The 27,684-nt window shown below is 38.0% G+C and overlaps 1 protein-coding gene across 1 annotated transcript in view; it reads left to right on the top strand.

Annotated features, from left to right (window-relative positions):
- The first annotated feature begins 2,404 nt into the window (after positions 1-2,404).
- The window catches only part of TBC1D32 (TBC1 domain family member 32), a 266,472-nt gene continuing 241,192 nt past the window's right edge, over positions 2,405-27,684 (top strand). Inside the window, 5 exon segments of the mRNA XM_049772618.1 lie at positions 2,405-2,559; positions 17,477-17,638; positions 19,532-19,709; positions 24,494-24,562; positions 27,436-27,561. Of these exon segments, the coding sequence (XP_049628575.1) occupies positions 2,405-2,559; positions 17,477-17,638; positions 19,532-19,709; positions 24,494-24,562; positions 27,436-27,561 (690 nt within the window).

Below are 27,684 nucleotides of genomic sequence, written 5' to 3'. Positions count from 1 at the left end.
ATATATATATATATATATATATAAATAAATGTCCAAGGTTTTGTGTTTTTTGTATTTTTGTTTTTTTCCCTCCTGCCCTGGCACAGTAAATATTGGGGTCATTCAAAAAGGAATTCACTTGCCCTATGCGATATGGGGTTTCTCCGTCCTTGGAGTATACTGTCATGGGATCAGCTCTAGTCTTTGCTCAGGATCATTACTCTTCCGGTGGTGGGTGTTTTTTTTTTTTTTTTTTTTTGATGTGTGGAAGACTTCTGCTCTGTCCAGGGTGATACAATCAGAGCTCTGTGTTTAGAGGTCTCAGTATCTATACAGATCCTGAGGTGGGACTTATGGTGAAGTCAGTCTTTGTGAATCTAGAGGTTCTGTTACCTCAGTGGGAAGGCAGGCATTTTATTTCCCTGTCTCTGTCTCTGTATCTCTCTCTCTCACTCTCACACACACACTTTCTCACTTCTCTTTCATAGTATTAAGAGATTTTTCAGGGATGCAAAATCTAGATAAATCAAACCATCAAAATAGGTATATATTTTTTTCTGAGCTTAACATTTCAGAAAGCCACATCTTAGTATTTAAGTTTCTAATTCATCTGTTAGTCTTTGTAAATAAAACACTGCTGATTCTATGCACGTGCGTACACTCACGCACCTACACATGCACGTTGGTGCATTAGTTTCAGAGCTTCATTCACAAACTAAGTCACACATGTCTACTTTGCTAATGTTTTATTTTTCCTTTTCAGGTGAGTGGGGTGCTCCCAAGTGGTACTCAGGATGAGATTCTTACTCAGCCAACCTACCAACAAATCAATGCTACCACCCAAGGATGTGTGAGTTGCTGTTTGGACACCGGTGATTTCCAGGTGATGCCTGGGGCGAGGGCTTCCAGGGATACACTCTGATACTCAGGTGGTGACATGGTCCCAAGAATACAAACATGATTTTGTGGCAATCCTTCAATGCTTTCCCAATTCCTCTCTCTACCCTTTCTCTCTTCATCTTTTCCGGGGCACAGCTGGGTCTACTTGGTTTGGTAAATATTGCTACCGTAACATTTTTAATATATTAGTGCTGCAATTAGCAATTTATGCTTTTACTCTTGGCAATAATAGCATAAATATCAAAGGTGTCATTGATGCAGGCTGGTATATGATCTATGTCCAATTTTGTAGTGGAAAATAAAATATAACTGGATATGAAGAATTCTTGGACATTGAATTACTATCCATAAGTGGCTTGGTATTGAATTTCAGTAGGCAACTAATATTACACTGGGTTGATTGTAGCTTATGTATAACCAAAGCTTTGAAATTATGTAGACTGGAAACTGAAAAATGGACCTAATGCACTTTCCTAATGAATGATCTTTCTTGATGTCTCACAGATGCAAGCCAAGTTTCTTATTTCTCTAAAAAGGTTGACACATAAAAACCCTTTTGGTTGGCACATTTACTTCTTTAGCCTCCATACCTCGCCATTCTAACCCTATAAACTCAAGTTCAGGAATTATGTAAACACACTCTCAGGTAATATCCTGAAAACATCTTTTGCACATTCAGTTTAGTAGCTTCGTTTTTCCATATCTCCTTCCTTGACTCTTCTATTGGCAAAAGAAAATTCTGAGTTCCCATAGCATCTACGTAGAGCAGATCTCAGGACAATTAATTTCACTGCCATACAATCATGACTTTTATTTATTTCTTCTTTCATTTATTTATTTATTTTTGCATCTGTTAGATTTTAGAGAGCAGTCAGTCTCTTTTCTGTAGTTCCTTGCCAAATTGCTGGGGAACAGGCAGCCTGGTGTCAAATCTGGTAGCTAGAAGAGGAAAAAAACAACCGATCTGTAAAGTCTGAATATTAGTCACTCATCAGTGAAAACTTTCAGGCCCAAATCACTTTATACTCCTTATTTTTATGGACCAACTTCTACACTTTTTCCTTCCCTCTCCCGCCTCAACCAGAGAAGCACCAGCAGCAAACCGAAAGAGAAAGCCCAGACCAGTGGGTCGCCCAGGGACAACCCCCTCCCACCTACGGAGCCACGTCAACGCGATGACGTCACTCGCGCCGGGGGTCAACACCAAGTTGAGGGCCGCCCCTCAGAGAATCGCTTTTTTTTCCCTTCTTAATCTAGGAAGCCTGAGCTCTGGGTATGCAAAAGGTCAGTACCAAGGAGCGCCGAAGGGGGGTCGCCGCCCTCCCCTCCTTTTCGGAAGGAAGGAAATTGGCTGATATTCCCTCTCCGAAGCGCGGGCCGCCCAGCCCCGACTTCCGCGCGCTCGCCCTGGTCTCCCGGGCAACGGCGTGGCGCTGGGCGGGGACGCGCATGCGCAGTGCGCGGCGTGTGTGCTCGGGCCTGGAGTTGTCAACCTGAGCGTGTGTGTATATGTGTTTTGGGCAGGATGGCTTATTTTTCCGGCGAGGATGAAGAAATGCTGCAGGCGATGCTGAAGCATTTATTCCAGAGCCTGAAGGAGAAAATCACCGGTGCACCCTCCCTGGAGTGCGCTGAGGAGATCCTCTTACGTCTGGAGGAGACTGATGAAAATTTTCACAAGTAAATCTGCTTTTTAATGTCTTAATGCAAACCCTCCAGCTGATCCAGAAAAAAAGAAAGAAAGAAAGAAAGAAAAATCAAAGTTTAGTTGAAGACTTGGATTATGGTAGCTAAAATCTCCATCCCTGCCTTCTATGGCAAGTTCAGTGTTTAGTTTATTTATCCCAATGCAGAATTGATTTCTTTTGATAGTCTAGAGTTTTGACCCTCTTTATGACTTTACTAAGAGAATCTGTGCACTGCAGTACATTAATGATATGTGATTCCTGTTCAGTGAACAGGAATTCTACTGTATCAAAGAATTATCACTATATCCAAAAACCATGTTGACTTTCCAGGATTCCTTTTTCATATTTAAACGATTGTACCAATTATTCCTTTTGCACATCAGGGATAGTTTAGATTCCTAGAAAGGAATAAGAGACATGCCTGTGATAGTATTCGGGACTGGGAGTAGTTGAGAGGATTAAATGAGATAGGTACAAGTTGAAGTCATATTGAGGACTGTTACTTTAAAGAATAACTTTTTAAACCTATATAAATTAAGCCCAATTAAACGAAAATTTTAATAGAAATTTTACCACCAGATGTCACAATTGATTATAAACAGTATTTTTAAATGACCACATTTCATTTTGACGTCAGAGATCACATTAAGTATTTTTTTCTTGTCTATTCTGATTCTTCGTACCCTAAGATTTTACTAATTTGAGACTTCTGCCAATATTGTATGTGATTATCAGGGGATCCCTCAGCTATTTTGTTTTCCTTGAAAAAGTTTGTGTTTACTTGCAGTTTTTGGTGGGAAGCATTACAGTTTTCACCAGGTTATCAAGGGAATTTTAGGTTGTGGGAGAAATACTTGTTAATATAGTTTTTTTATTTCATTAGTGTTTCTAATTATATATATGGTTTCATTTGTATTCTCTTAATTTTCTTGTTTATTTCTTTATTAAATTACTAACAAGAGTTATTACTGGATAATAGTAGTCTTAATTTTGGAGCAACTAGAGACCAGCTTTTGTTGATAAGCTATTGATTTATTACTGAAACAGTGAACTATAGACAAAGTGCAATAGACTTTCTCCAGTTTCATTAGTTAATATATATATATATATATATATATATATATATATATATATTTTTTTTTTTTTTGCTTGTTTCTTTTTTGGATCACACTGATCCAGAGCTTACTCCTGGCTCTATGTTCAGGGATCACACATGGCAATATATAATACATATAAACAGGTGGTGGCCACATTTACTGTCTCTACAACCTATTAGGGCTTTTTTATATAAATTATTTTATTTAAAAAACAAGTATTGGTCACATAGTTAACATAGGTGATCATAATGCATTTGATTCTGGGTAAGTGGGAACAAAGTTATTAAAAAAGGAAAAGAAAGGAAAAAAGAAGAAAAAAGTACAGCAACAAGAAAGTTTGTGATAATCATTGTATTTCTCAATGAGGTTATTAGGTCATTGTCAGAAGATTTAGTAAGCTTTTGTTGCTAGTTGATCATTCTGTTACTTTTGTTTTTGAGTGTTCGGTGGATTCAGATCCACATTGGCATTTAAATTGATGTGTTCCAATGGGGATGACAGTATTAAAAAATTTGATGTTGTTCAGGAGTCCAAGCACTACTCTGATACTGCAGCTTTTGTGAACCTTAATTTCGGCTTCCAGGGCTTCTGGAAGGTATATGTGGGCAAGGGGAGTGAGGATGAGGCGATATAGGGGTGATGCCCACACTTAACTCCACAAAATATCCTAGTGATACCAGTGTCATATCTGGAGTTTGTGTCAAATTGGTGTCTACAGAGAGCCGTAGAGGAGTGGTGAAACAGGGCCATTGGCTAAGTGGCAGTTATGCATGGTACAACTGGTGTGACTTTGGCAGGGTGGGCACTTGGTCCTCCCACTCTTCCCAGGATCACCAGTTTCATCTTCATGGCTGGTTTACCTATGGATTTTCATAGCTTGTTCTCTTTCGAGAACAAAGAGACATGGCGACTGCATTGGTCCCCAATAGATTTTTTTATATACTAATTAACTTCATAGTAATGTACCTCTAGTATTCAGTTTGGGGCTTCACTTCTCTTTTTATTTCATATACAAGTAGTTAAAATGTTTGCAAATAATTTTTTGAGTGAATGTTAATTTTAAGTGTTATGGGAATTTGTTTCTTTAAACTATATTTTTGTATTTAGTTGCACAATGCCTTATTGCTCTTCGTTTTTGGTGCTGTTCCTCCATAGTGTTCTGGTGTGTCTAGAATATTTCTGGCTACAAAGGGCAGATAATTTGGGCTAGGATGTGGTACTAGGAGTCTCTGGCTATACTTACATTCTGGGACTCTGCAATGCCTGAGGTATAACTCAGGCATAACTTATAGAACATGTGCTCTACTCCTTTAACCTAATTCCTTTACCCCATTCATTACATTTTTAATATTTACCGTATCTATAGTTATGATCCCCTTTTGCTTACTAACTAAAAAAGATTGTGTCTTCTTTTATTTTTGATCTATTCTGCTAGAAGTTCATTACTTTTGATTTTTGTTTTTGGGACACACTATGATGCTCGATGGTTACTCCTCACTTTTTGTGCTGAGGTTTCTCCTGGTTGTGTTCTGGGTACAAAGCAGTGTGGGGATTGAACTGGACCCTCTGCATGCAAAAACCTGTGCTCAGCTTATTGAAAACTCTCTGCTCAAGGAGTTTATGACCTTTATTGGATTTTTTAGTGGACCTCTCTGTTAGCTTTGCTTTTTCTATTACATGTTTGTTTTATGTTTTTAAATTTGTATTTTGTTGGGGCCAGTGAGGTGGTGCTAGAGGTGTCTGCCTTGCAAGCGCTAGCCAAGGAAGGACCACAATTCGATCCCCCCGTTGTCCCATATGGTCCCCCCAAGCCAGGGGCAATTTCTGAGTGCTTAGTCAGGAGTAACCCCTGAGCATCAAACAGGTGTGGGCCAAAAAACCAAAAAAAAAAATTGTGTTTTGTTTATTTTCTTATGCTTAGATAATATGAAACTTTCCCCACCACTATATAGCTAATTATTTTGTAGCTTTTTTAAAAAAGGAAACATTTAAGACTAAAGATTGTAGGTACTATTTTTGCTTTGTCCATTTTCAAATGCTTTTTACATTAAAATCATGCAGTTCTTCTCAGTAGTCTAATCATTGCAGTAATAATGTAATTTACTTTTTTTAAAGATTCATTAAATAGATTAATTATCTTAAAAATAATATACATAGTTAATATCTACTCTTATGTTTTGGGTGTGGTGCTGGGGGCTTGCTCTTAGCAGTACCAAAGATTGATGCCATAGCTTCCATGCAAAGTACGTACTCCAGCTTTTAGAGCTTTATCTTTGAATGTTTCCTTTTTACTGTGAGGATTTAATGAGGCCTACCTACCAGGTAGTTACACTAAAGTTCTAACTGAAATATGATTCATTATTTAAAAAGTAGTTTAAATAGGGGCCAGAGGATAGCACAGTGGTAGGATGTTTGTCTTAAGTGCTGCTAACCTGGACAGACCTTGGTTTTCATATGGTTTCTGAGCCTGCCAGGAACGATTTCTGAGCACAGAGCCAGGAGTAAGCCCTGAGCTCCACTGGGTGTGGCCCCAAAACAAAACAAACAAACAAACAAAAAAGTAGTTTAAACAGTTTGTAGCCTTAGAAGAATACAGTCTGTAAAAGGAAATGAACTGGTCTCCAACCTTAGCTGTGCTGGAATCATTTGGGGGCATTTAAAAGAGTACAGATGCTTAGGCCTCACCATAAAATTTTCTGTGATGCTTGACATAGGGCCATGGGAAAGGGCCATGCTATTTTTCTAAAGGCTTATTGAAGCCAACTAAGCTCATTAAACATAAACCATAACCCAGAAGGCTCAATTAGCAGCAAACAACTTAGTAAACCCTTAGGCCCTACTGAGATATAACTGTTTTCACAAATTTTCTATTACTGAAGTATTTTTTGATAATTCCATTAACTATTTTGTTGTAAGGAGCAAAATAAACTAAATTATTTTATGCTTGATAAGGAGGCAGTGTTGAGAGGGGGTGAGGGAAACACAGGACAATGGTTTAGGGAAGGCCACACTGATTTGTGTTGGAATATTGAATGTCTGAAACAAGTAGATTATGAACAACTTTGTAAACCTTAGGTTTTTAAATAAAGTAAAAAAAAATGGCCCCATTCTACCATTCTGTAATGTGTGTGTTTGAGAACACACACAAAGAGGAGCTAGTCAGGTTATTCTAGTGTACTTGTAGGGTTGAGAACCAATATTATTTAAAAAATAATTGCATTTTAGTGAGACCTATATTTTAGTATATTTTCTTTTCTTGTTCCTTTTGTGGAATTTAGTTATTAGGCTACATCCAAGTATACTCACGGTTTACTCCTGGCTCAGTGCTCAGGGACTTCTAGAGAAGGTCAGGTGATTTAAGTGGTGCTGGGGATCAAATCCAGGTTTTCTACACACAAAGCTAGCATCTTACTTGTGGTACTATCTTTTACTAGGCTTTGTAAAAAATTTTTTGTTTAAGTCTTATGTTGCAAGTCAGCTCCTGAAGAGATTGACTGATGGAGGAATGGAGGATGAGGCCTTTCTCCTCCAGCTCAGACCACGCATCTGTTACCCTGTCGCATCTGTTACCCTGTCGGTAGGTGGTTCTGAGGTGAATGCGGCGGGAAGAAAGCCAACAGGCAGTCAGGCTTCCGAAGAAAACAGCTCTTTATTTCTTGAAAAGGCCAAAGCCAAAAGGCCTAAGAATAGGTCCAGGACAAAAAGCCTCTTGCCTTCCACAGACCCTTGTTTTTATCCCCCAGAATTAGGTACCACCCAATGGTGGGATCAGGTACCACCCAATGGTGGGAGCAGAATCAGGTACCACCCTAGGGTGGGAGCAGAATGCCTGGTCACACCCTAGGGTAGGGCACAATCACTGATCAGGGTAGGGTCAGTAGCATAATAATCCCATTAAAATGTTTACATACACAACAGTCTTAAATATTTTATATCCATCAGATTGTAAAGCAAAATGATTAGGCACATTGTTGTGTGTTTTGGCTGCTTTTGAAATGTGGTGACATCAACTTTTTTTCTGACTAGTAAACATCTGTCCTCTTAGGTTTAACTGTTTGTATTTGAGGAATATTTGGATAAGGATTTTTGCATTCATTTAGTAATAATGCCATGTAAAACAATTTAATTTTTTCCTCATCTTTTTTTTTTTTGGGTTTTTGGGTCATACCCGGTAACGCTCAGGGGTTACTCCTGGCTATGCGCTCAGAAGTTGCTCCTGGCTTGGGGGTCATATGGAACGCCGGGAGATCAAACTGCGGTCCGGTCCATCCAAGGCTATCGCAGGCAAGGCAGGCACCTTATCTCTAGCGCCACCGCCCAACCCCTCCTCATCTTAACTTAACTTTTTAGATAACAGATTTAGTCAAATATGTGTCAACCAAATATACATATTTATATATATGTATATTTATATACATATTTATATAGCACATTTAGTACCAAAGTTCAAGAAAGTTTTATTGGGATTTTATTATCAATAAGTAGTAGGAAACAAAAGCCTTAGCAAAGGTTGCAGGATTAGCCAGTGTAGTAAGATTTAGATGTTAAAATGAAACTAACTGACTCATGTATTTCTAAAAGTACGATACATATAAATTTTTTTTCTTTTTTTAGGTTTTTTTTTTTTGGTCCATAAGTGGCTGTGTACAGGTAGTACTTTTCACTCTGTTGAGGGTTCTTTCCTGGTGGTACTCAGGGGACGGACAATATGTGGTACTAGGAATGGAACTCAGGTAATATATGTATGTGAGCCATACGTGGTCTGTCTATAGAAATCTTTCTTTGGCTTGTTTTTAAAACAACATTAAAAATCATGGGGTATCTCACATTAAAAAAGATCAGCAAACCAATTTTCTGGCATTTTAACTCTAGGGGAATATTCCTAAATGGAATGTGAATTTTAAGACCTGGATTATTAGTAAGTATTCTAAAGGTTAAAGGGCCTATTTTACCAAGGAAGTGACTTTGCACTCATTTGAGATTAAAAATTTAGATTTCCTCATGACCAGTGAGTGATGAGAGTGTTCTTAAGGGCCAAGGTACACTAGCAGTCCTCAACCTATAAGTCTCAAGATCCCTAGACACCTCTTTTCTTAAAAGTTCATTCAATAAGAGCAAATTCATGTTAAGCAAGATTCTTTTTTTTTTTTTTGGAATTTTTTAATCTTTATTTAAACACTGCGATTACAAATATGATTGTAGTTGTATGATTTCAGTCATGTAAAAAACAGCCTCCTTCACCAGTGCAACATTCCCACCACCAATGTCCCAAATCTCCCTCCTGCCCACCCCACCCACACCTGTGCTCAAGACATGCTTTCTACTTCCCTCATTCATTCACATTGTTAGGATAGTTCTTAATGTAGTTATTTGTATAACAGCACTCATCACTCTTTGTGATGAGCTTCATGTTATGAGCTGCATCTTCTAGCCCTCATCTCTTTTGTCTCTGAAAATTATTGCCAGAATGTTTTTCATTTTTCTTAAAATCCATAGATGAGTGAGACCATTCTGCATCTTTCTCTCTTTCTCTGACTTATTTTACTCAGCATAATAGATTCCATGTACATCCATGTATAGGAAAATTTCATGACTTCATCTCTCCTGATGGCTGCATAATATTCCATTGGGTATATGTACCACAGTTTCTTTAGCCACGCATCTGTTGAAGGGCATCTTGGTCGTTTCCAGAGTCATTTTTTTTTTTTTTTTGGTTTTTGGGTCACACCCGGTAACGCTCAGGGGTTACTCCTGGCTATGAGCTCAGAAGTTGCTCCTGGCTTGGGGGACCATATGGGACGCCGGGGGTAGAACTGTGGTCCGTCCAAGGCTAGCGCAGGCAAGGCAGGCACCTTACCTCTTGCGCCACCGCCCGGCCCCTGTTTTCAGAGTCTTGCTATGGTAAATAGTGCTGCAATGAATATAGGTGTAAGGAAGGGGTTTTTGTATTGTATTTTTGTGTTCCTAGGGTATATTCCTAGGAGTGGTATAGCTGGATCGTATGGGAGCTCGATTTCCAGTTTTTGGAGGAATCTCCATATCGCTTTCCATAAAGGTTGAACTATACGGCATTCCCACCAGCAGTGGATAAGAGTTCCTTTCTCTCCACATTCCCGCCAACACTGTTTATTCTCATTCTTTGTGATGTGTGCAATTCTCTGTGGTATGAGGTTGTTTTGATTTGATCATAGTTGTATGATTTGATCATAGTTGTTTTGATTTGCATCTCCCTGATGATTAGTGATATGGAGCATTTTTTCATGTGCCTTTTGCCCATTTGTATTTCTTTTTTTGTCAAAGTGTAACAGGTCCTCTTTGTATATAATTTGTTGTAGGTTAGGTATATTGATTCTGTTGTCGTTGACTTTGGGTTTGATATTTAGCTCTGATCATTTTTTATTTCAATTCAGTGTTCATACTCCTGGTACCATTCACTTTCCCTCCCTGCCACCCGCAATTTATGAGACAGAACAAGATGATTCAAGTTCTGTGGTTCTGTTGGGAAAAAAAAAGAAAAGGAAAACTGAGAGTTGTCTGCCTCTTAGCTATTAATATCAATTTAAAAGAAAAATGGGAAAATGAAAAAAAAAGAAAAAAGACACCCAAACAATAATAAGCAACAACTAAACAACAACAAAAAAGAAAAAAAAAGAAAAAAAAGGAAGGAGGGCTGGTTTATAGTGTTGAAATGTTAACTGTGTGTTTTTCACCAAGTGGATTCCTGGATAAAGGTGCTAGTTATGGTGGATAGCACACAGTTTGTTGGATTCTTTAGACATCATCATGTACATCTATGTACTCTGTGAGATCCAGTTGCAGTTTTGGGGGCAGTAACAGAACCGTCAAATGTAAAAAACAATTAAGTTTCTCTTTAAAGAATTCTTTTTTTTTTTCAGTTTTATAATTTTTTATTATGAATTATGAGAACAAAAGATGCAAAGAAAGAGGATAAGGTAAAGTTACAGTGGAAGGACAATCACCCATAACATAATTATCAGAAGAAGTCCCCTTGCTGATATCTTAACTTTGAACTTTCACCAAAGAAAGTTAAGATAAATAAAACAGAATCCATGTGCAATTACTTTGTCCCTCAAGTCCCCAGATTGTAGCACATTATAATATTTCTTAACAGCACACAAGGCAATCTAAAGCCATCAAACTTACGTAACTCCTTAAACATTAGAGGCATAGTATTTTTTACATTTCCATGTACATGCATATTAGCTTAAGTTAACCTCAAATTTTAAGTGGGTGTGTTTTAAGGATTAGAGTCAAAGGAGCACAGTAAAAACGGTGTTAGAGTGGCAATTGTTGTTTGCATAGGCCCACCAAAATATGAGAGGCATGGAAAGGAATAGCCTTGGCCTAAATACAAAGAGATCCTACCCCTAAAGTTTCCTGGCATAAGACCAGCTCTAGGTCTCAGGAAAGTTATCGTTCGCTCCAAGACATTGTCCGTAGCGCCAACAGACTTATCACATAGTCTCTGTTGTCGGTCTCATGTTTCTCTATTAAAGATTCTGGAATCTGCATGTCCTACATTGAAGTCATGATGTGGAGTGCCTTCTCGTTTCACCTCACCATGAAAGGGGAATGCAGGAAGCCCTGTCCTGTAAGCAGGTTGTTGTTGTTAAGTCTTCTCAGTGTTAAGGGAAGTCTCTTTTGAGCAGGACAATGTCTGAGCAGTGGTAGGGTCTTCCGTGGTAGAGGATTGCTTCCAGGTGATGTTATAGACAAACCTCACCATAAAGGGGCAATACAGCAAGCCCTGTCCAGTAAGCAGGTCATTGTTCTTGTTGTCTTCTCAGTGTTAAGGGATGTCTCTTTTGAGTAGATCGATGTCAGAGCAGCTGTAGGGTCGTCCCTGGTACAGGAATGCCTCCGGGTGATGTTATATACAACCTTGGATGTTTTGTAAATGTCTTCTGTAGATCAAGGGGTAAATGGAGAATGCCCATTCTTCTGAGGCCTGTGCCAGGTCTTTATGTCAATGTTCAGGGTGTAAGGTCTCATTGCACTACAAGATTTGTGTGTTCCCATTTCTATTAGATAAGAACTTATTAGTATGTATAGTATTTTCCCATGTTAGTGTGCCTACGCAAACAAGTAATAAAGCCACGTGGTGCTATCAGATATATGGGGGCATAAGAACATTTCCAACAAGACCCATGACTTGGTTCAAAACATAAGTATTAAACTGAGGGATTCTTTCACACCAAATTCCATATTGAGCAGTTCACAAAGAGAAGATAAAAAACATGGGGGGGGGGGATCATCACTGTATAAGAAAGTATTTAGCAAAAGTTATAGCCGTCAAAGAAAACACCCATAAAATGTTGAAAAGATATGCGTCATTTTTATGCCTTTTAAAATAGTTGGGTGGGTGTTAACTCTAGGGCACCACTTTGGTCTGTGAATTAGGACTCAATACTACTTAAGTTAGAAAGGGTAAAAAAGGAGTAATGATGATAGGAGATAAAGAAGTTAAAGAGAAATATGAACTTATGAAGGGGTATGCAAAAGGGCAGAGTACAAAATGGACATTCTGCATACATAAAAACATAATTCAATGATAGTGAGTACGATTAATGTTTCTTGTGAGAGTACTATTAATGTTTCTTGTGCGCGCGGGGGCAATAGCCCCCGCGCGATTTTGAGAATATAGACTGGACAGAGATTACCAGTGCCAGCCAAACCTCCTCCTGCTAGACTCCCGACTCCCAGGAAGGAGAGATCCTTCAAGAAGCTGGGAGACCAGAGGTTCAGAGCCCCACCCAGACCCTCCCTAAGGAGCCGCATGGATAGTGGGGGAAGGCCTAGGGTACCTTCAAGCTCCACCAAGGGACCCAACTCACCGGCTTGCCCAGGCGTGTGGCCCAGGAAAGCCCTGGAGATCTGGAGCAAGGCGGCAGAGGGTTGCTGGGGTTACCCAAGTCCCGCACCCCCCCTAGGCCTGGCCAAGCAGGCCTCTGGCATGGCATGGGCCTGCCAAGCCTCCTCCTGCTAGACTCCCGGCTCCCAGGAAGGAGAGATCCTTCAAGAAGCTGGGAGACCAGAGGTTCAGAGCCCCACCCAGACCCTCCCTAAGGAGCCGCATGGATAGTGGGGGAAGGCCTAGGGTACCTTCAAGCTCCACCAAGGGACCCAACTCACTGGCTTGCCCAGGCGTGTGGCCCAGGAAAGCCCTGGAGATCTGGAGCAAGGCGGCAGAGGGGTGCTGGGGTTACCCAAGTCCCGCACCCCCCCTAGGCCTGGCCAAGCAGGCCTCCGGCATGGCGTGGGCCTGCCAAGCCTCCTCCTGCTAGACCTCTTTAAAGAATTCTTTTAAAACCTTTCTATTTTCTGGGGAGGGGCAGACCCTTCTGTGTTCAGGGGTTACTCCTGGTTTAGGGGTCATTTTTGGCAATTTGGCTGCCCATATGGAATGCTGGGGATTAAACTCAGATTGACACTGCAATGCAAGTCCTCTACCTACTATACTACTTACTATTCTTTGAAAAATATTTAGTGTTTGAATTATTATTATTATTATTGTTATTATTATTATTGTTTGAGGGCCATCCCTGGTGGCACTCAGAGGTTATTACTGGCTCTGCACTTTAGAAATCACTCTTGGCAGGTTCAGGGAAACATAGGATGCTGGGGATCAAACCTGGGTCAGCCATGTGCAAGGTAAATGCCCTAACCACAGTGTTATCACTCTGCCTCCAAAGCAACATTTTAAAAGGGTTTGAAGTTTCTTTGTTCAAGAGGAATAAAACAATATTCATTGGAAGGAGCAAAAACTCATAGAAATCTCTGAGAACATTTCTGTGATATATTGAATTAAAAAATTACTATAGTATTTTTAAGAATTGAGTGGTTACTTTTTATCTCTAATATTGCAGGAAATCAAATTTACAAACTTAATAAATTTGTATTCCTTTCTAGTTTTAATAAAATAAATTCTTATATCTATAAAATTTAGAAGTTACTATCAAAATACTAAGTTTAAATAATAAATAATTAAATGTGAATCTAATAAAAATTAAAATAAATCATATACTTACATTTTTCAATCATATAATTTGAAGTCTTTAAAGTGAAATAGATTATACTAAAAAATTAAAATAAATCATACACTTACATTTTTCAATCATACAATTTGAAGTCATTAAAGTGAAATAGATTATACTAAATAAAAATTATATTTAAATTGAGACTTGTATAGGTAAAATTAGTAAATTACATTAATTTTCTTTTTCTTTAATTTTTTAAAATTATTTTTGTTCTATTTATTGAGCTTTTTTTTTTTTGGGTCACACCTGGCTGTGCTCAGGGGTTACTCCTGGCTGTCTGCTCAGAAATAGCTCCTGGCAGGCACTGGGGACCATATGGGACACCGGGATTCGAACCAACCACCTTTGGTCCTGGATCGGCTGCTTGCAAGGCAAACACCGCTGTGCTATCTCTCCGGGCCCGTATTTATTGAGCTTTATATTTTACTCTTTATTACCATATTTGCCGGTGTATAAGACGACTGGGTGTATAAGACGACCCCTAATTTTGCAGTTAAAACATAGGTTTAGGCCTATATTTGCTGTATCAGACAGAACGTTCCTGTGCTGCAACTGTATGTACCACAGTGAGCCAATCACAACAAGCAAAGGTTCAAAGGTTATACTGTAATAGACTTCCTCTCTGACTCTAGCCAATCTGAGCAGGCTTTTTACAGTGTAGAACATTGTCTAATTTGCATGCATAAAAAGCCTGCTTGGATTGGCTGAGTTAGAGAGGCTGTCCGAGCAGCCTTGCAGTGATTAGTGCAGGATCGAATTGGAAAATTCATTTTGTGGCAATATTCAGACAATTTTCGTTTAGCGGCATATTGAAACATTTTTCGAGATATACTCGGTGTATAAGACGATCCCCCAATTTTCGGTTGACTTTTTTTGTTTCAAAAGTCGTCTTATACGCCAGAAAATACAGTAATAATTTCTTTTTTTTTTTTTTTTTTGGTTTTTGGGCCACACCCGGTGGTGCTCAGGGGTTACTCCTGGCTGTCTGCTCAGAAATAGCTCCTGGCAGGCACAGGGGACCATATGGGACACTGGGATTCGAACCAACCACCTTTGGTCCTGGATCGGCTGCTTGCAAGGCAAACGCCGCTGTGCTATCTCTCGGGCCCGGTAATAATTTCTTTAAGCACTGTGGTTACAAGATTGTTCTTAGTTGGATTTTTATCATCAAATGTCTTCAAGACAGGCATTCTATTTCTCTCTCTCACTATTATTGTCACAGTAGTTGTTGGTGTAGTTATTTCTCTAACTGCACTCACCACTCTTTGTGGAAAGCTTCATATCATGGGCTGGTCCTTCTGGCCTGGCCCTCATCTCTCTCTCTTTTTTTTTTTTTTGGTTTTTCGGGCCACACCCGTTTGATACCCTGGCTTGGGGGTCCATATGGGACACCAGGGGATCAAACCGCAGTCCTTCCTTGGCTAGCGCTTGCAAGGCAGACACCTTACCTCTAGCGCCACCTCGCCGGCCCACCTTCATCTCTTTTGTCTCTGGATATTATTACCATACTGTCTTATTTTTCTTAAATCCCATAAGTGAGTGAGACTATTCTGTGTCTTTCTCCCTCTGACTATTTTCACTCAGCATAATACTTTCCATGCCCATCCATGTATAGAAATTTCATAACTTCATTTTTTCTGATGGCTGCATAGTATTTCATTGTGTATATGTAGCACAGTTTCTTTAGCTACTCATCTATTGTTAGGTATCTGGGTGATTTCCAGATTCTTGCTATTGTAAATAGCACTGCAATGAACATAGGAGTGCAAAGGGCTCTTTCGTACTGTGTTTTTGTATTTCTATGGTATAAACCTAGCAGTGGTATTGCTTGATCAAATGGGAGCTCAATTTTTAGTTTTTTGAGGAATTTCCATATTGTTTTCCAGAAAGATTGGAGTAGATGACTTTCCCATCTGAGTGAATGAGAGTTTCTTTCTCTCCACATCCATGCCATCACTGGTTACTTTTGTTCTTTGCGATGTGTGCCAGTGTCTGTGGTGTGAGATCTTGTTGTTTTGATTTGCATCTCCCTGATGATTAATGATGTGAAGCATTTTTTTCATGTGCCTTTTGGCCATCTGTATTTCTCTTTTGAGGAAATGTCTGTTCATTTCTTAACCCCATATTTTAATGGGGTTAAATGTTTTTTTTTGTTGTTGAGTTTTGTCAGTATCTTAGATATTAGCCCCTTATCTGATTCTTATCAGATGATATTGGTTAAATAGTTTCTCCCATTCAGTAGGTGGGTGGCTTTTGTATCCTACTCACTGTTTTTTTTAAGGTGAAGAAGCAGCTCAATTTAATGTAGTCTCATTTGTTTATTTCTGTTTCCACTTGTTTGGACAGTGATGTTTCCTTTTTTTGAAGATGCCTTTAGTCTCACTGTCATGGAGTGTTTTGCCCATGTTTTTTAGTTTCAGGTCTGATATTAAAGTCTCTAATTCATTTTGATTTGACCTTTGTGCATGGTATTAGAAGTCTGAGCTCATTTTTTTGCATGTGGCTGACCAGTTGTCTCAACATCGCTTGTTGAAGAGGCTTTCCTTGCTCCATTTTGCGTTTTTTGCCCCTTTATCAAAGATTAAATGATTGTATATCTGGGGAGCATTCTCTGAACACTCAAGTCTTTTTCATCGATTTGAGGGTTTCTCACCTCAACTGAATTCTAGCAAATAGAATTCAACAGCTCATCAAGAAGGTCAGACACCGTGACCAAGTAGAATTCATTTCAGGGGTGCAAGGATGGTTTAATGTATGCAAATTATGAACATAACATAGCATATCAACAAAAGGAAAAATAAAAACCATACAATCATATAAGCATTTCCTCTTAAGTCTAGTGTTGTGTATGTAAACATTTCAATGGGAATATTATTTTACTGACCCTACTCTGATCAGTGATTGTGCTCTTCTACCTTAGGGTGTGACCTGGCATTCTGCTCCCACCATAGGTGGTACCTGATTCTGCTCCCACCATTGGGTGGTACCTGATTCTAGGGTATAAAAGCAAAGGTCTGTGGAAAGCAGAGGCATTTTTCCTGGGGCCTATTCTGAGGCCTTTTGTCTTTGGCCTCTTCACGGAATAAAGAGCTATTTTCTTCACAAGCCTGACTGTCTGCTAGCCTTTACCCACCACTTCACCTCAGAACCGCTGGCAGAACAGGGTGGCAGACGCATGCTCCCAGCTGGAGGGGAAAGACCTCATCCTCTATACCTCCATCAGTCAACCCCATCAAGGGCTGACTTGCAACAAGGGTGCCAGCTCTTTCCACTCTTATTTAATATAGAAGTGGAAGTTCTTGCTAATGCAGTTAGGCAAGACAAAGATATCAAGGTCATTCAGATTAGAAAGGAAGAAATCAAGCTCTCACTGTTCGTAGATGAGGGGATACTATATTTAGAAAATTCTAAAGACTCTACCAAAAAGGTTCAGGAAACAATAGGTTCATATAACAAAGTGGCAGGGTACAAAACTAATATGTAAAAATGCAATGACTTCCTTATACACAAATAATGTTAAAGAAGAAGTAGACATTAAAAAATAAACAATTTTATTCACAATAGTACCACAGAAACTGAAATACTTTGGATTCAATTTACCAAAGGGGTGAAGGATCCACACAAAGAAAACTGCAGCCAACCTGGCTTACATAAGTGGCATTCCATATAGTACCCAGGAATAAGCCTTTGACCACTGCTGGGTGTGGCCCCAAAAGGAAAAATAAATTATTGTGTGTTAAAATTTCTGTTTCAGCTACGAATTTGTGAAGTACCTTAGGAAGCATATATGTAGCACCTGGGGGTCTATGATTGAAGAAGAAATGGAAAAATGGACATCTGGTCAAAAACAAGGTGAAGAGTCTGGCTATGACACAATTGTACAGCAGGTTACTAAAAGAACTCAGGAATCTAAAGAGTGAGTATTTCTAAAATAAATTTGAAGTATATTTTCTTTCAACTGAACTCTTTGAAGGTAACTAACCTTTGTCACAATCTGTTACCCTCATAACAGTCTGAATGATTCTTTGAAATAATGACTTAGACCTTGCCACTCTTATACTTAATAGTGTTACAATCCAGAGCTTCTTCTGTAGTTTACAAAACCCTCTCTGAATTTTCAGCCCCACCCCAGTTCATTTTATTTAATTTTTAAATCATAGTCCTTCTTACTCTATAATCACACTTTTTGTTTTGTTTTGTTTTGGTCACACCAGCGGCACTCAGGGGTTACTCCTGGCTCTGCACTCAGAAATTGCTCCTAGCTGTTAGGGAAATAATTACACTAACAACTAGCATGACAATGTTAAAGAATGAGAGAAGTAGAATGCCTGTCTTGAATACAGGCTGAGGTGGGGGAGGAGGGGTGTATTGGTGGTGGGAATGTTGCACTGGTAAAGGGGGGGTATTCTGTTTATGACTGAAACCCAACTACAAATATCCTTGTAATCATGGTGCTTAAATAAAGGTTAAAAAAAAAAAGAAAAAAAGAAATCACTCCTGGTAGGCACAGGGAACTATATGGGATGCTGGGATTTGAACAGCGTCCATCCTGGATTGGCTATGTGCAAAGCAAATGCCCTACCACTATGCTACATCTCCTGCCCCTATAGGCCCTTATAATCACATTTTTAAAATCTTTTTCTCAAGTCAAGCAGAGCCCTTTCTTAGGAATTTATTAACATATTTTATCTCTACTATTTAGAATACTATATAGAATATTCTTACCAGGGGCCGGGAAGGTGGTGCTAGAGGTAAGGTGTCTGCCTTGCAAGCGCTAGCATAGGATGGACCATGGCTTGATCCTGGCATCCCATATGGTCCCCCCAAGCCAGGAGCGATTTCTGAGCACATAGCCAGGAGTAATCTCTGAGCGTCAAACGAGTGTGGCCCTAAAACCAAAAAAAAAAAAAAAAAAAAAAAGAATATTCTTACTCAAAACATTTACATGGATTCATTTCATTTTCTTTTTATTTTTTGTTATTTTTTGTTTTTGAGCCACACCCAGTGACACTGAGGGTTACAGGTTACTCTTGGCTGTATGCTCAGAAATCGCATCTGGCTTGAGGGGACCATATGGGACAGCGAGGATTGAATCTGGGTCCGTCCTGGATTAGCCATGTGCAAGACAAACACCCTACTGCTGCTCTATAGCTCTGGCCCTTCACTTATTTTTTTTAATATACTTTTTTAGATTAATTATAGATTCAGAGTTTAATAAAGTCTAGTTTATAAACTATTTATTTCATAGGTTGCGCCTTTTGAATTGAATCTAAAAAGTCATAGCTAAATTCAGAGTGTCATGTGCAAGGCAACAGTGATGTCTGTTGTACCATTCCTCTAGCCCCTGATTTTTCCTTATTTTTATATGTTTATGTTAACTATAGCTCTTTGTAGTTTTTTCATTTCTATATCAGTTTTCTTTTTTTATTAATATCAGTTCTCTTTTATATGTATTTCTTACCTTTAATGTTCTTGACTATCCCCATCTACTTTTATATTTTTCTGTTTTTTAATATTTTCTAGAGCTTCAAAAATATAGATATAGGGCTTGAGAAAAAGTACAGAGGGCAGGGTACATGCTTTGATTTGATTCCTAGTATCACATATGGTTTCCAGAACACCTTTAGGAATGATTCCAGGAATCACTCTTAGAGGTGCTCAGGGGAAGATATGTGATTCCAGTATCAAACCTGGGTTGGCTGTTTATAAGGCAAACATCCTACACACTGTATTATCTCTCTGACTCCCAATTTAGTTTAATGTTTTAACTTGTGTTAGTACTTTTACTAGCACTACTTTGAATTTTAAGGTACAAAGAAATGATGCATTCCCTAAAGAATGTCATGATGGCTGTGGTGGAATCCATGATTAACAAGTTTGAAGAAGATGACATACGAGGTCAGGACAGACAGAGAAGAATCCACAAGGAGGAAAGCAACAGTTACTGTACAGACAATTGTTCTGATAGTGATTCATCATTCAATCAGGTTTGTCGTTTAGTTTCTTATTTGTCTTGAAATGGTATTCAGTAATTAGTTAATACACTCTTTTTTAGCTAGACTATTTTCTCTTTAATTTGAAACTTCAGAAGAAAAATAAATGCTGTAATATTAACGATTACTCTATGAAAGGAACTCTTTTAGAATTGTATATTCAGTGAATGATTATATTGTATCTGAACCTATTAATGATGTGAGAAAATTATAGTTGAGATATGGAGACAAAGCATTGCTTTATATATCATTAGGAAATTAAAGTAGCTATAAATTATTATTTTTTATTTTGGGGGGATTTTGGCCATATCTGGCAGTGCTCAGAGATATAGTGGAACATTCTTATTTTTATTTTAAGAAATACAAAAATATTCAGACCTAAATAGTATTGATAGGGTGGCAGATAAGAAGTTGCCAATCTCAAATAAATTTATTTCAAATTGAGTGTTAGTTTTTTGTAAAAATGCATTATTTTGCATTTTTTGGATTTAGTGTGTCATAATTTTCAGAAGATAGTGCTTACTTTTTTTTTTTTTTTTTTTTTGGTTTTTGGGCCACACCCGTTTGATGCTCAGGGGTTACTCCTGGCTATGCGCTCAGAAGTCGCTCCTGGCTTGGGAAGACCATATGGGACACCGGGGGATCGAACCATGGTCCATCCTACGCTAGCGCTTGCAAGGCAGACACCTTACCTGTAGCGCCACCTTCCCGGCCCCTTACATTTTTTTTTTAATGTGAAGGAATCATGCCTTTCAGTTTTTGTGCTTTCCTTTGGGATGTCCAGAGAGTATATCTGCATTTATGACATGTCTGCCTGATGAGTACAACTTTATTTTAGAGGGGATTTATGATGTTAAAAGTGAATTTGGGGGGGGCCGAAGAGATAACATGGAGGTAGGGCATTTGCCTTGCATGCAGAAGGATGGTGGTTTGAATCCCGGCATCCCATATGGTCCCCTGAGCCTACCAAGAGCGATTTCTGAGCATAGAACCAGGAGTAGCCCCTGAGTGCTGTCGGGCATGACCCAAAAACCAAAAACCAAAAAAAAAAAAAAAAAAAAAGTGAATTTTGGGACCAGAGTAATATCACAGTGCTAGGATGTTTTCTTGCATGTGGCTGACCTGGGACTGACCCAGGTTCGATCCTCAGCATCCCATATGGTCCCCAGGCCTTCCAGGAGTGATTTCAATGTGCAGAGTCAGGAGTAACCCCAGAGTATAGCCAGGTGTGACCTGTTCCCCTCCACCCTTCCCCCCCCAAAAAAAGAAAGAAAGTGAACTTTGTCTGCCAGCAATAAGGTAACCTGAGACTTTTTGGAAAAAAAAAAAAAAAAGCATATGAATGCCTGATTTGTCCTGAATGCTCTTTGAATGTGACCAAGCACTAAGACATATTTTTCTTAGAGAAAGAAGACTTTTATCTAACTGACTGGAATGAGGGTTAATCAATGTTCAGAATTTAAAAGGTTCTCTGAAAATGTATCAGACATTAATTTCTTTAAATGCTGACGTTAATGATGCCTTCAAAATTGATATTACTTGCCCTGGGCTTAAAATTTATTGAGTTTTTCAACAAATTACATTATGTCGACAATTTTGATGCTTAGTAGAAACCTTTTGTGACAGTAGAAGGCTTACATGTTTTGTGAATTTCATAGCATTTGTTTGAGTTATCATTTGTGACCTGATTATATGTGAATTTCTAATCTACTGAAACTTTTTAGATATTTCTGAGCTTGGAAACTATTATGTAAGTTTGAAAATATTAAAGAATAAGAAAGAAAGTCTATATTTCATTTTACTTGTAAGCAAAACTCTGAAAGGTTTTAGTATTGTGATGAAAACCTATAAAAAGAAAACCCAAGACAAAACCCTGCAAAATAATCTAGAAAGATGAAAAATAAAAGCTTCTTATTACTGAGGCTTCTGCCTTACTCAAGCTCTTGCAATTGGCTTTGTGTTCCCTGTCAGCATTACTAGTTCACTATATAGGCTTATTGTAATAGGTAAGTAATTTCACTGCATTTTATTTATAGTTAAGAGTAAATTTGTGAAATTAAGCCCAGCCCCTCTCCTTAGTTCTCCTTATTTTATCTATATTACCAGGGGACTGCTTCTGTTCAAGTCTTGGTTTCACTATTTTCTAATTTATGGAGCGTAGACAAATATTTTAACTTTCCTGTGCTATAATGTTTCTTGTTTCTAAAATAGGGCATGATAATGCCATTTACCTGATGGATAATACCATGAAAACAGTTGCTGCTGTTCTCTACATGTTAGCTTTCATTATTGCTATCTGCTGAAATAGATGCTATTCAAAGGTGCACTCAAATAGAAAATTTTTGAGCTGTGGTACTGTACAGTTTCTAATTGAGCTTCTCTAGGTCATTTTCTACTGCTGGGAAATTAGAGTGTTCTTCCTACATTTGATTAGTCTTCGAATTTATACTTTTTTCTCTTGTCTTTTTCCTGCCTTCCTCTTCCCTGATAATATTCATTGTAGCATAGCATAAACATTATGCTATTTTATCGTATGCAAACTACTATATGACAATTCCCCAGGTTGTATACCTTATATGAAGAAAGTGAATTTAGGATAGCAACTATCTAAAATTGCAAGATACGAGCCTGCTGAAGGTATTTACTGTTTCTCTGTGAAACCCATGTTTAATACCTAAGTTAGGAAGAATAAAGGTCACATAAAAATGTCCATGTCTAATTTCTGGAAAGTGTGAATTTGTTTCCTTCCATGGCTAAAGAGACTTTGTCAAGTGATTCTATTAAGGGCTTTCAGATGGAGAGACTTTCCTGGATTACCTGGGTACGTAGCTGAGTCATATGTAATCAATCACATGTGTCCCTAGGGGTGACACTTTGGAGGGTGACTCAGAGAAGGCATTATGTGGGATAACATAGAGGTCAGGCTGATATTATTGTTGGCTTTGAAGATGGATGAGGGAATGCAGAATGCAGGCAATTTCTTGAAACTTCAAATGGCAAGGGATTTTCCCCCAAAGCCTTTAAAAGGTACACAGTTCTTTGGATATATGATAGAGTTTTCATTTCCAGAATAAGATAGTAAATTTGTGATATTTTAAGTCACTTACTTGGTGGTAATTTGTTGCAGCAGCAGTAGAAAATGAATGCTGTGTCCCTAGCTATAAGGGTTCCTTTTTTTTCTCCACTTCGCAGGGAAAGGCCAAGATTTATCTTTATTGCTTTTAATTTTTATTTTATTTAATCATTTTTACAGGGGCTTGTTCAGCTCTGTGCTCTGGGATCACTTCTGGTCATGCTCTGGGGATTATATTTGGAACTGGGGATTGAATCTGGGTCAGCTGCAATCAAGGCAATACCTTATACAAATAATAAATCTTTGACCCCAGAGAAATTACATGACTTTTTAATCTCTGTTCAGCAATATCAACCAGGACAGTAACCACAGCCCAAACTACCCTTCTATCGTTCCTTTCTCTGCCCTCAATAGACAAGATTTTGAATGTCGTTTTATTTCTTTTAACACAATAAGGGAAGGTGTCAAATAAATGTTAAGTATCTAGAAGTGAACCAATCTACTTCTCTCCCTCCTCTCTCCCTTTTCTCCTCTTCTTTTCCTACCTTATCCCTCCCCTCCCCTCTTCTCCTTTCCTCCTTCCCTTTTCTTTTACATCCAGGTTTCGCAACACTGTTGAAGAGGCTCTCTTTTTTCATTGTATTTTGGACTTGTTAAGTTTGAAATACTGGAAATGTTGAGATATGTAACTCTTATAGATAAATGTTTAGCAAACACTGGTTTGAGAACACAAGGGCACATAGTTGGAGAAGATACCCTGTTGTTTTTTTTTAAATTTTTATTTTGATCATAGTGGCTTACATATCTTTCACATTAGTATTTTAGGTACATATTAACATTGAATCGGGAATACCCACCATCAGATTTGTCTTCCCCCCTTCCCTGTTCCCTTTCTGCAACCCATATCCCCCAACATCACCCCCTGGGCTGCTAGAGTAGGTGGTCCCCTTTTTGTCCAACTTACTATCAGTGATCATACATCTGTTTGATACCCTGTTTTTAATTTGGATAGGAAATTGGATTTTGATAGCTGGCTGACTTCAAGTTAGTTCTATCTTTTGTTTTTCATATTTTTCATATTCAGTGATTATAAATTAAGATAGGATAGGGGTTGTTACATTATAGTAAATAGCAACTATTCCTGTTGCTACTATTCACTTGCAGATGATTATTTTAGGTATTGTCATAAATACTTTCAATTTCTAAAATAGCTTATTGTCTTCTATTATAATTGATCTGTTGGAAGATTTTACTTAAGTTTTTTTTTTTAGTCAAAAAGAGGCATTGAGAAAAGCTAAGAAATGTATAAGAAAGAAAATACAGAAATGTTCAAGCAGTATTGTAGCTCTGCTATGGAATTCTTATGCCTGCTTATTTATATTATGTTCATTCATGTCATATTTCTGAATATAAAACATTTGGCTTTATATATTTTGAATGCTATAATATTCTATAAAGCTTTTGTTCTGTAATGTATTTGCTTAGGAAATAATCATTTTTATCTCTCTAAAGATAGATATACTTCTGGTACATTTTATTTTCATATAGCCTTGAGAAAGATGATTCTCATTTTCTGAAAAATAAAAATATTTCATCCTTTTGTTTAGACTGTATCTTTATGCTTGATTTATACTGAAAAATCATTTGTATCAATATTTTTGAATGTTTCCTAAATAAAAATAATGTTCTGTCTGTTTTGTTACAGAGTTACAAATTTTGTCAAGGAAAATTACAGTTGATTTTAGACCAGTTGGATCCTGGGCAACCTAAAGAGGTAAATTTCTAAGATAGCTTCCAAGTTCAATCAGGAATACACATACACACACACACACACACATAATATAGATGTGTATATATAAAATGTCCATAATTTACTTGTAATAGACTTAATTAGTGACAGCTATACTGTTTCTCTTCAAAATATGTGCTACTATGGCACTTCTATGCTGATGTCCCTATTGTTATGGCAATCTTATATTAATGTCCCTGCCTGACTTTGTTGGAATAAAGGTCACAGAGTAAAGAAGACTTTCCTTAGAAATTACTATGGTTTTGCAGAAAAGTTTTTATTTTGGCCTTCAGTTTTGATGGAATGTATTTAAGCACAAACTCTTCACTGTTGCTTTGAAGGTAATAATTTTGCGATTTCTTTAAGGAAAGCTATCTTGAATGGAAGATAGCTTTCCAAAAGCTATCTTTCCAAAAACTACTTTTGGAAAAATGTGAAAAACTTTGACAGATACATTCATTTATTATAAAAAACGATTTTAAAGAAGCAATTTTTTTGAACTGTATTTCTTTACAATGTAAAGATTATATAAATTGCCATGAGTCTTAACTTTTTTTCTCAAAAGTTAGTCTGTAGTAGAAAATATGAGGATTTTGGGAAGATTTTATTATGCATTTTTCTCTTTTCATTTGGTCTCATGATTGAACTAGTTTATTTTTAATTTTTTATTTTAAACTAAATGAAGTTATGATTTACTCTCATTTAAGTCTTTGTAAAATCCCAGAAGAATTTTCTTCTCAGTGTTTTGTAATTTAATTAATTTTTGGTTTCTTAATAAATTACTAGCTTGTTTCAAAGGATATTGCAAAATGGGCTTGATTTTTCTGTAATCACAATCTTACTGTCTTGTGTTTAGGTGGATTATATTGCAAATTTTGACTTCTTTTAGAGACCTTTATTATATTTCTATAAGATATAATTTCCCAATGAGATTTCTATTAACCCAAATGTAGAAATTATTTAATGGATTTCAACCTTTCTAAATTCTCAGTTCCTTTAACAAAATAGTCACATTTAGGAATTTCTTTAATATACGGAGGCAATTTCAAATATATGTATAGTCTTTCCCACCTTCCCCTTTCTACCCTTTTTTGTTTGATGACTGGTAGTTGCACACACGTGGTTGTGTTTTGTACATTTAGTGGTATGTGCACATTTGTTGTAATGCTTACCAGGGTCACACAGTTATGATATAATGTTCAGCAGAGGTTGTACACTTAGTTGCTTTACCTGTTCTGGTGACTGGTTGCAGTGTGCTAGAGATTAATGTACAACTCTGTTGTGACGGGGATCATAAGCATTTGTGTGGCCTCTGTTACACAGGGCAAGTGATACTGAGTTGGGGATTATGCTTGTATTCTTTTGTTTTTATTTCTGTTTTTAGGATATGTCCAGTGGTACTTAGGGCTCTGTGCTTGAGGATCACACTTAGCAGTGCTCAGGAGACTAGATGGGGTAATAAAAATCGAATCTGGGGGGCCGGGCGGTGGCGCTAAAGGTAAGGTGCCTGCCTTACCTGCGCTAGCCTAGGACGGACCTCGGTTCGATCCCCCGGCGTCCCATATGGTCCCCCAAGAAGCCAGGAGCAACTTCTGAGCGCATAGCCAGGAGTAACCCCTGAGCGTCACAGGGTGTGGCCCAAAAACCAAAAAAAAAAAAAAAAAAAAAAAAAAAAAAAAAATCGAATCTGGGCTAATATACTATTGCTTTGGCTCTACTTTGCTTCTTACATGCTGCAACCAAGTGTTCTTCACCTGTGAGCTGTCTATGCCCAGGTTCTATGTAGTCTGTGGTTTCTTATTTTTATCCTTAAAGTTGACACCTTAATTTAGAATTTCTGGATTCCGGAGGACCTAGCTATTATTACTTGGAATCTTTTTTTTTTGTCTTGTTTTTTTTTTTTTTTTTTTTTTTTTGGCCACACCCATTTGATGCTCAGGGGTTACTCCTGGCTAAGCACTCAGAAATTGCCCCTGGCTTGGGCGGACCATATGGGATGGCTGGAGATCAAACCGAGGTCTTTCTTTGGCTAGCGCCACCTCTCCAGCCCTTTGTCTTGTTTTTGAGTCATACTTAGAAGTGTTCCAGAGTTACATCTAACTTGGTATTAGGGATGGATGTGTGTTGGGAAGGTACGGGGTGGGGGGGGGGGTGATCCTAGAGATTACACCAAATTTCCTGTATACAAGGCATGTACTCCAGTCCATTAAGCAAGCTTTCTGGCCCAACTTTTATTTTTCTTTGTTTTTAAAAAAATTACTATGCTTTAATGGTATCTGCTGAAAAAAAAAACTAGACATACAGATTTTAAGATATAGTTTGGAATCTTTATATTCCCGAGTAAGTGGGGAGAGGAATAGCTGTGTAGAGCTGTTCTTCAGTGCTTTCCCCTGAGTCATATTGTTTATGGTGAATTTGAATTGGATTTTGAGAAGAATGATTAAGAAGTAAGCTTTCTGTGAAAATAAGAAATTCAATTTTGTATTGCACTGCTGAATGACTTTTCTGCCTCACTGGTTAAAAGGTCAGAAAATATGGAATAGCAGTAAAGAATAAGTTCAAATTAATGGTTTAGTGAAGACCGTTGATATATCATGGAATGGGAATGTTTCACTTTTGCTGAGGCATATCTAGGCTGTGTTCTAAATTTAAAACTGGTGGTCACTGTGTGCAAGGCAAATACTACCCACTGTACTATCCTCCCGGTCCCTAAGAATGTTTTTCTTAAAGGGTTATTTGAGTCTCTTAAATAGGCTCTTTTAAAAACAGTTATCCACACTGTGTTTTAATAATTTGTTGAAGAATTTTTCATCCTTGTGGCTAGACATTAATACATTTTTTATTTAAAAATATAATAGGTGAGATATGAAGCCTTGCAAATATTATGTTCGACGCCGCCATCTGATGTACTGAACTGTGAAAATTGGACCACTCTCTGTGAAAAGCTGACAATGTCTCTTTCAGATCCTGATCCTGTGTTTAGTGTAAGAAAGTGATTCTAGCAATTTAAAAAAACTTGTAGCTATTTTAGAAGCCCCAAGCCAGGGGCGATTTCTGAGTGCATAGCCAGGATTAACCCCTGAGCATCACCGGGTATGGTCTCCCCC

Source organism: Suncus etruscus, chromosome 4, assembly GCF_024139225.1.
Source record: "Suncus etruscus isolate mSunEtr1 chromosome 4, mSunEtr1.pri.cur, whole genome shotgun sequence".
In the NCBI taxonomy this organism is placed as follows: domain Eukaryota; kingdom Metazoa; phylum Chordata; class Mammalia; order Eulipotyphla; family Soricidae; genus Suncus; species Suncus etruscus.
This window is presented reverse-complemented; position numbering and strand designations above follow the sequence as displayed.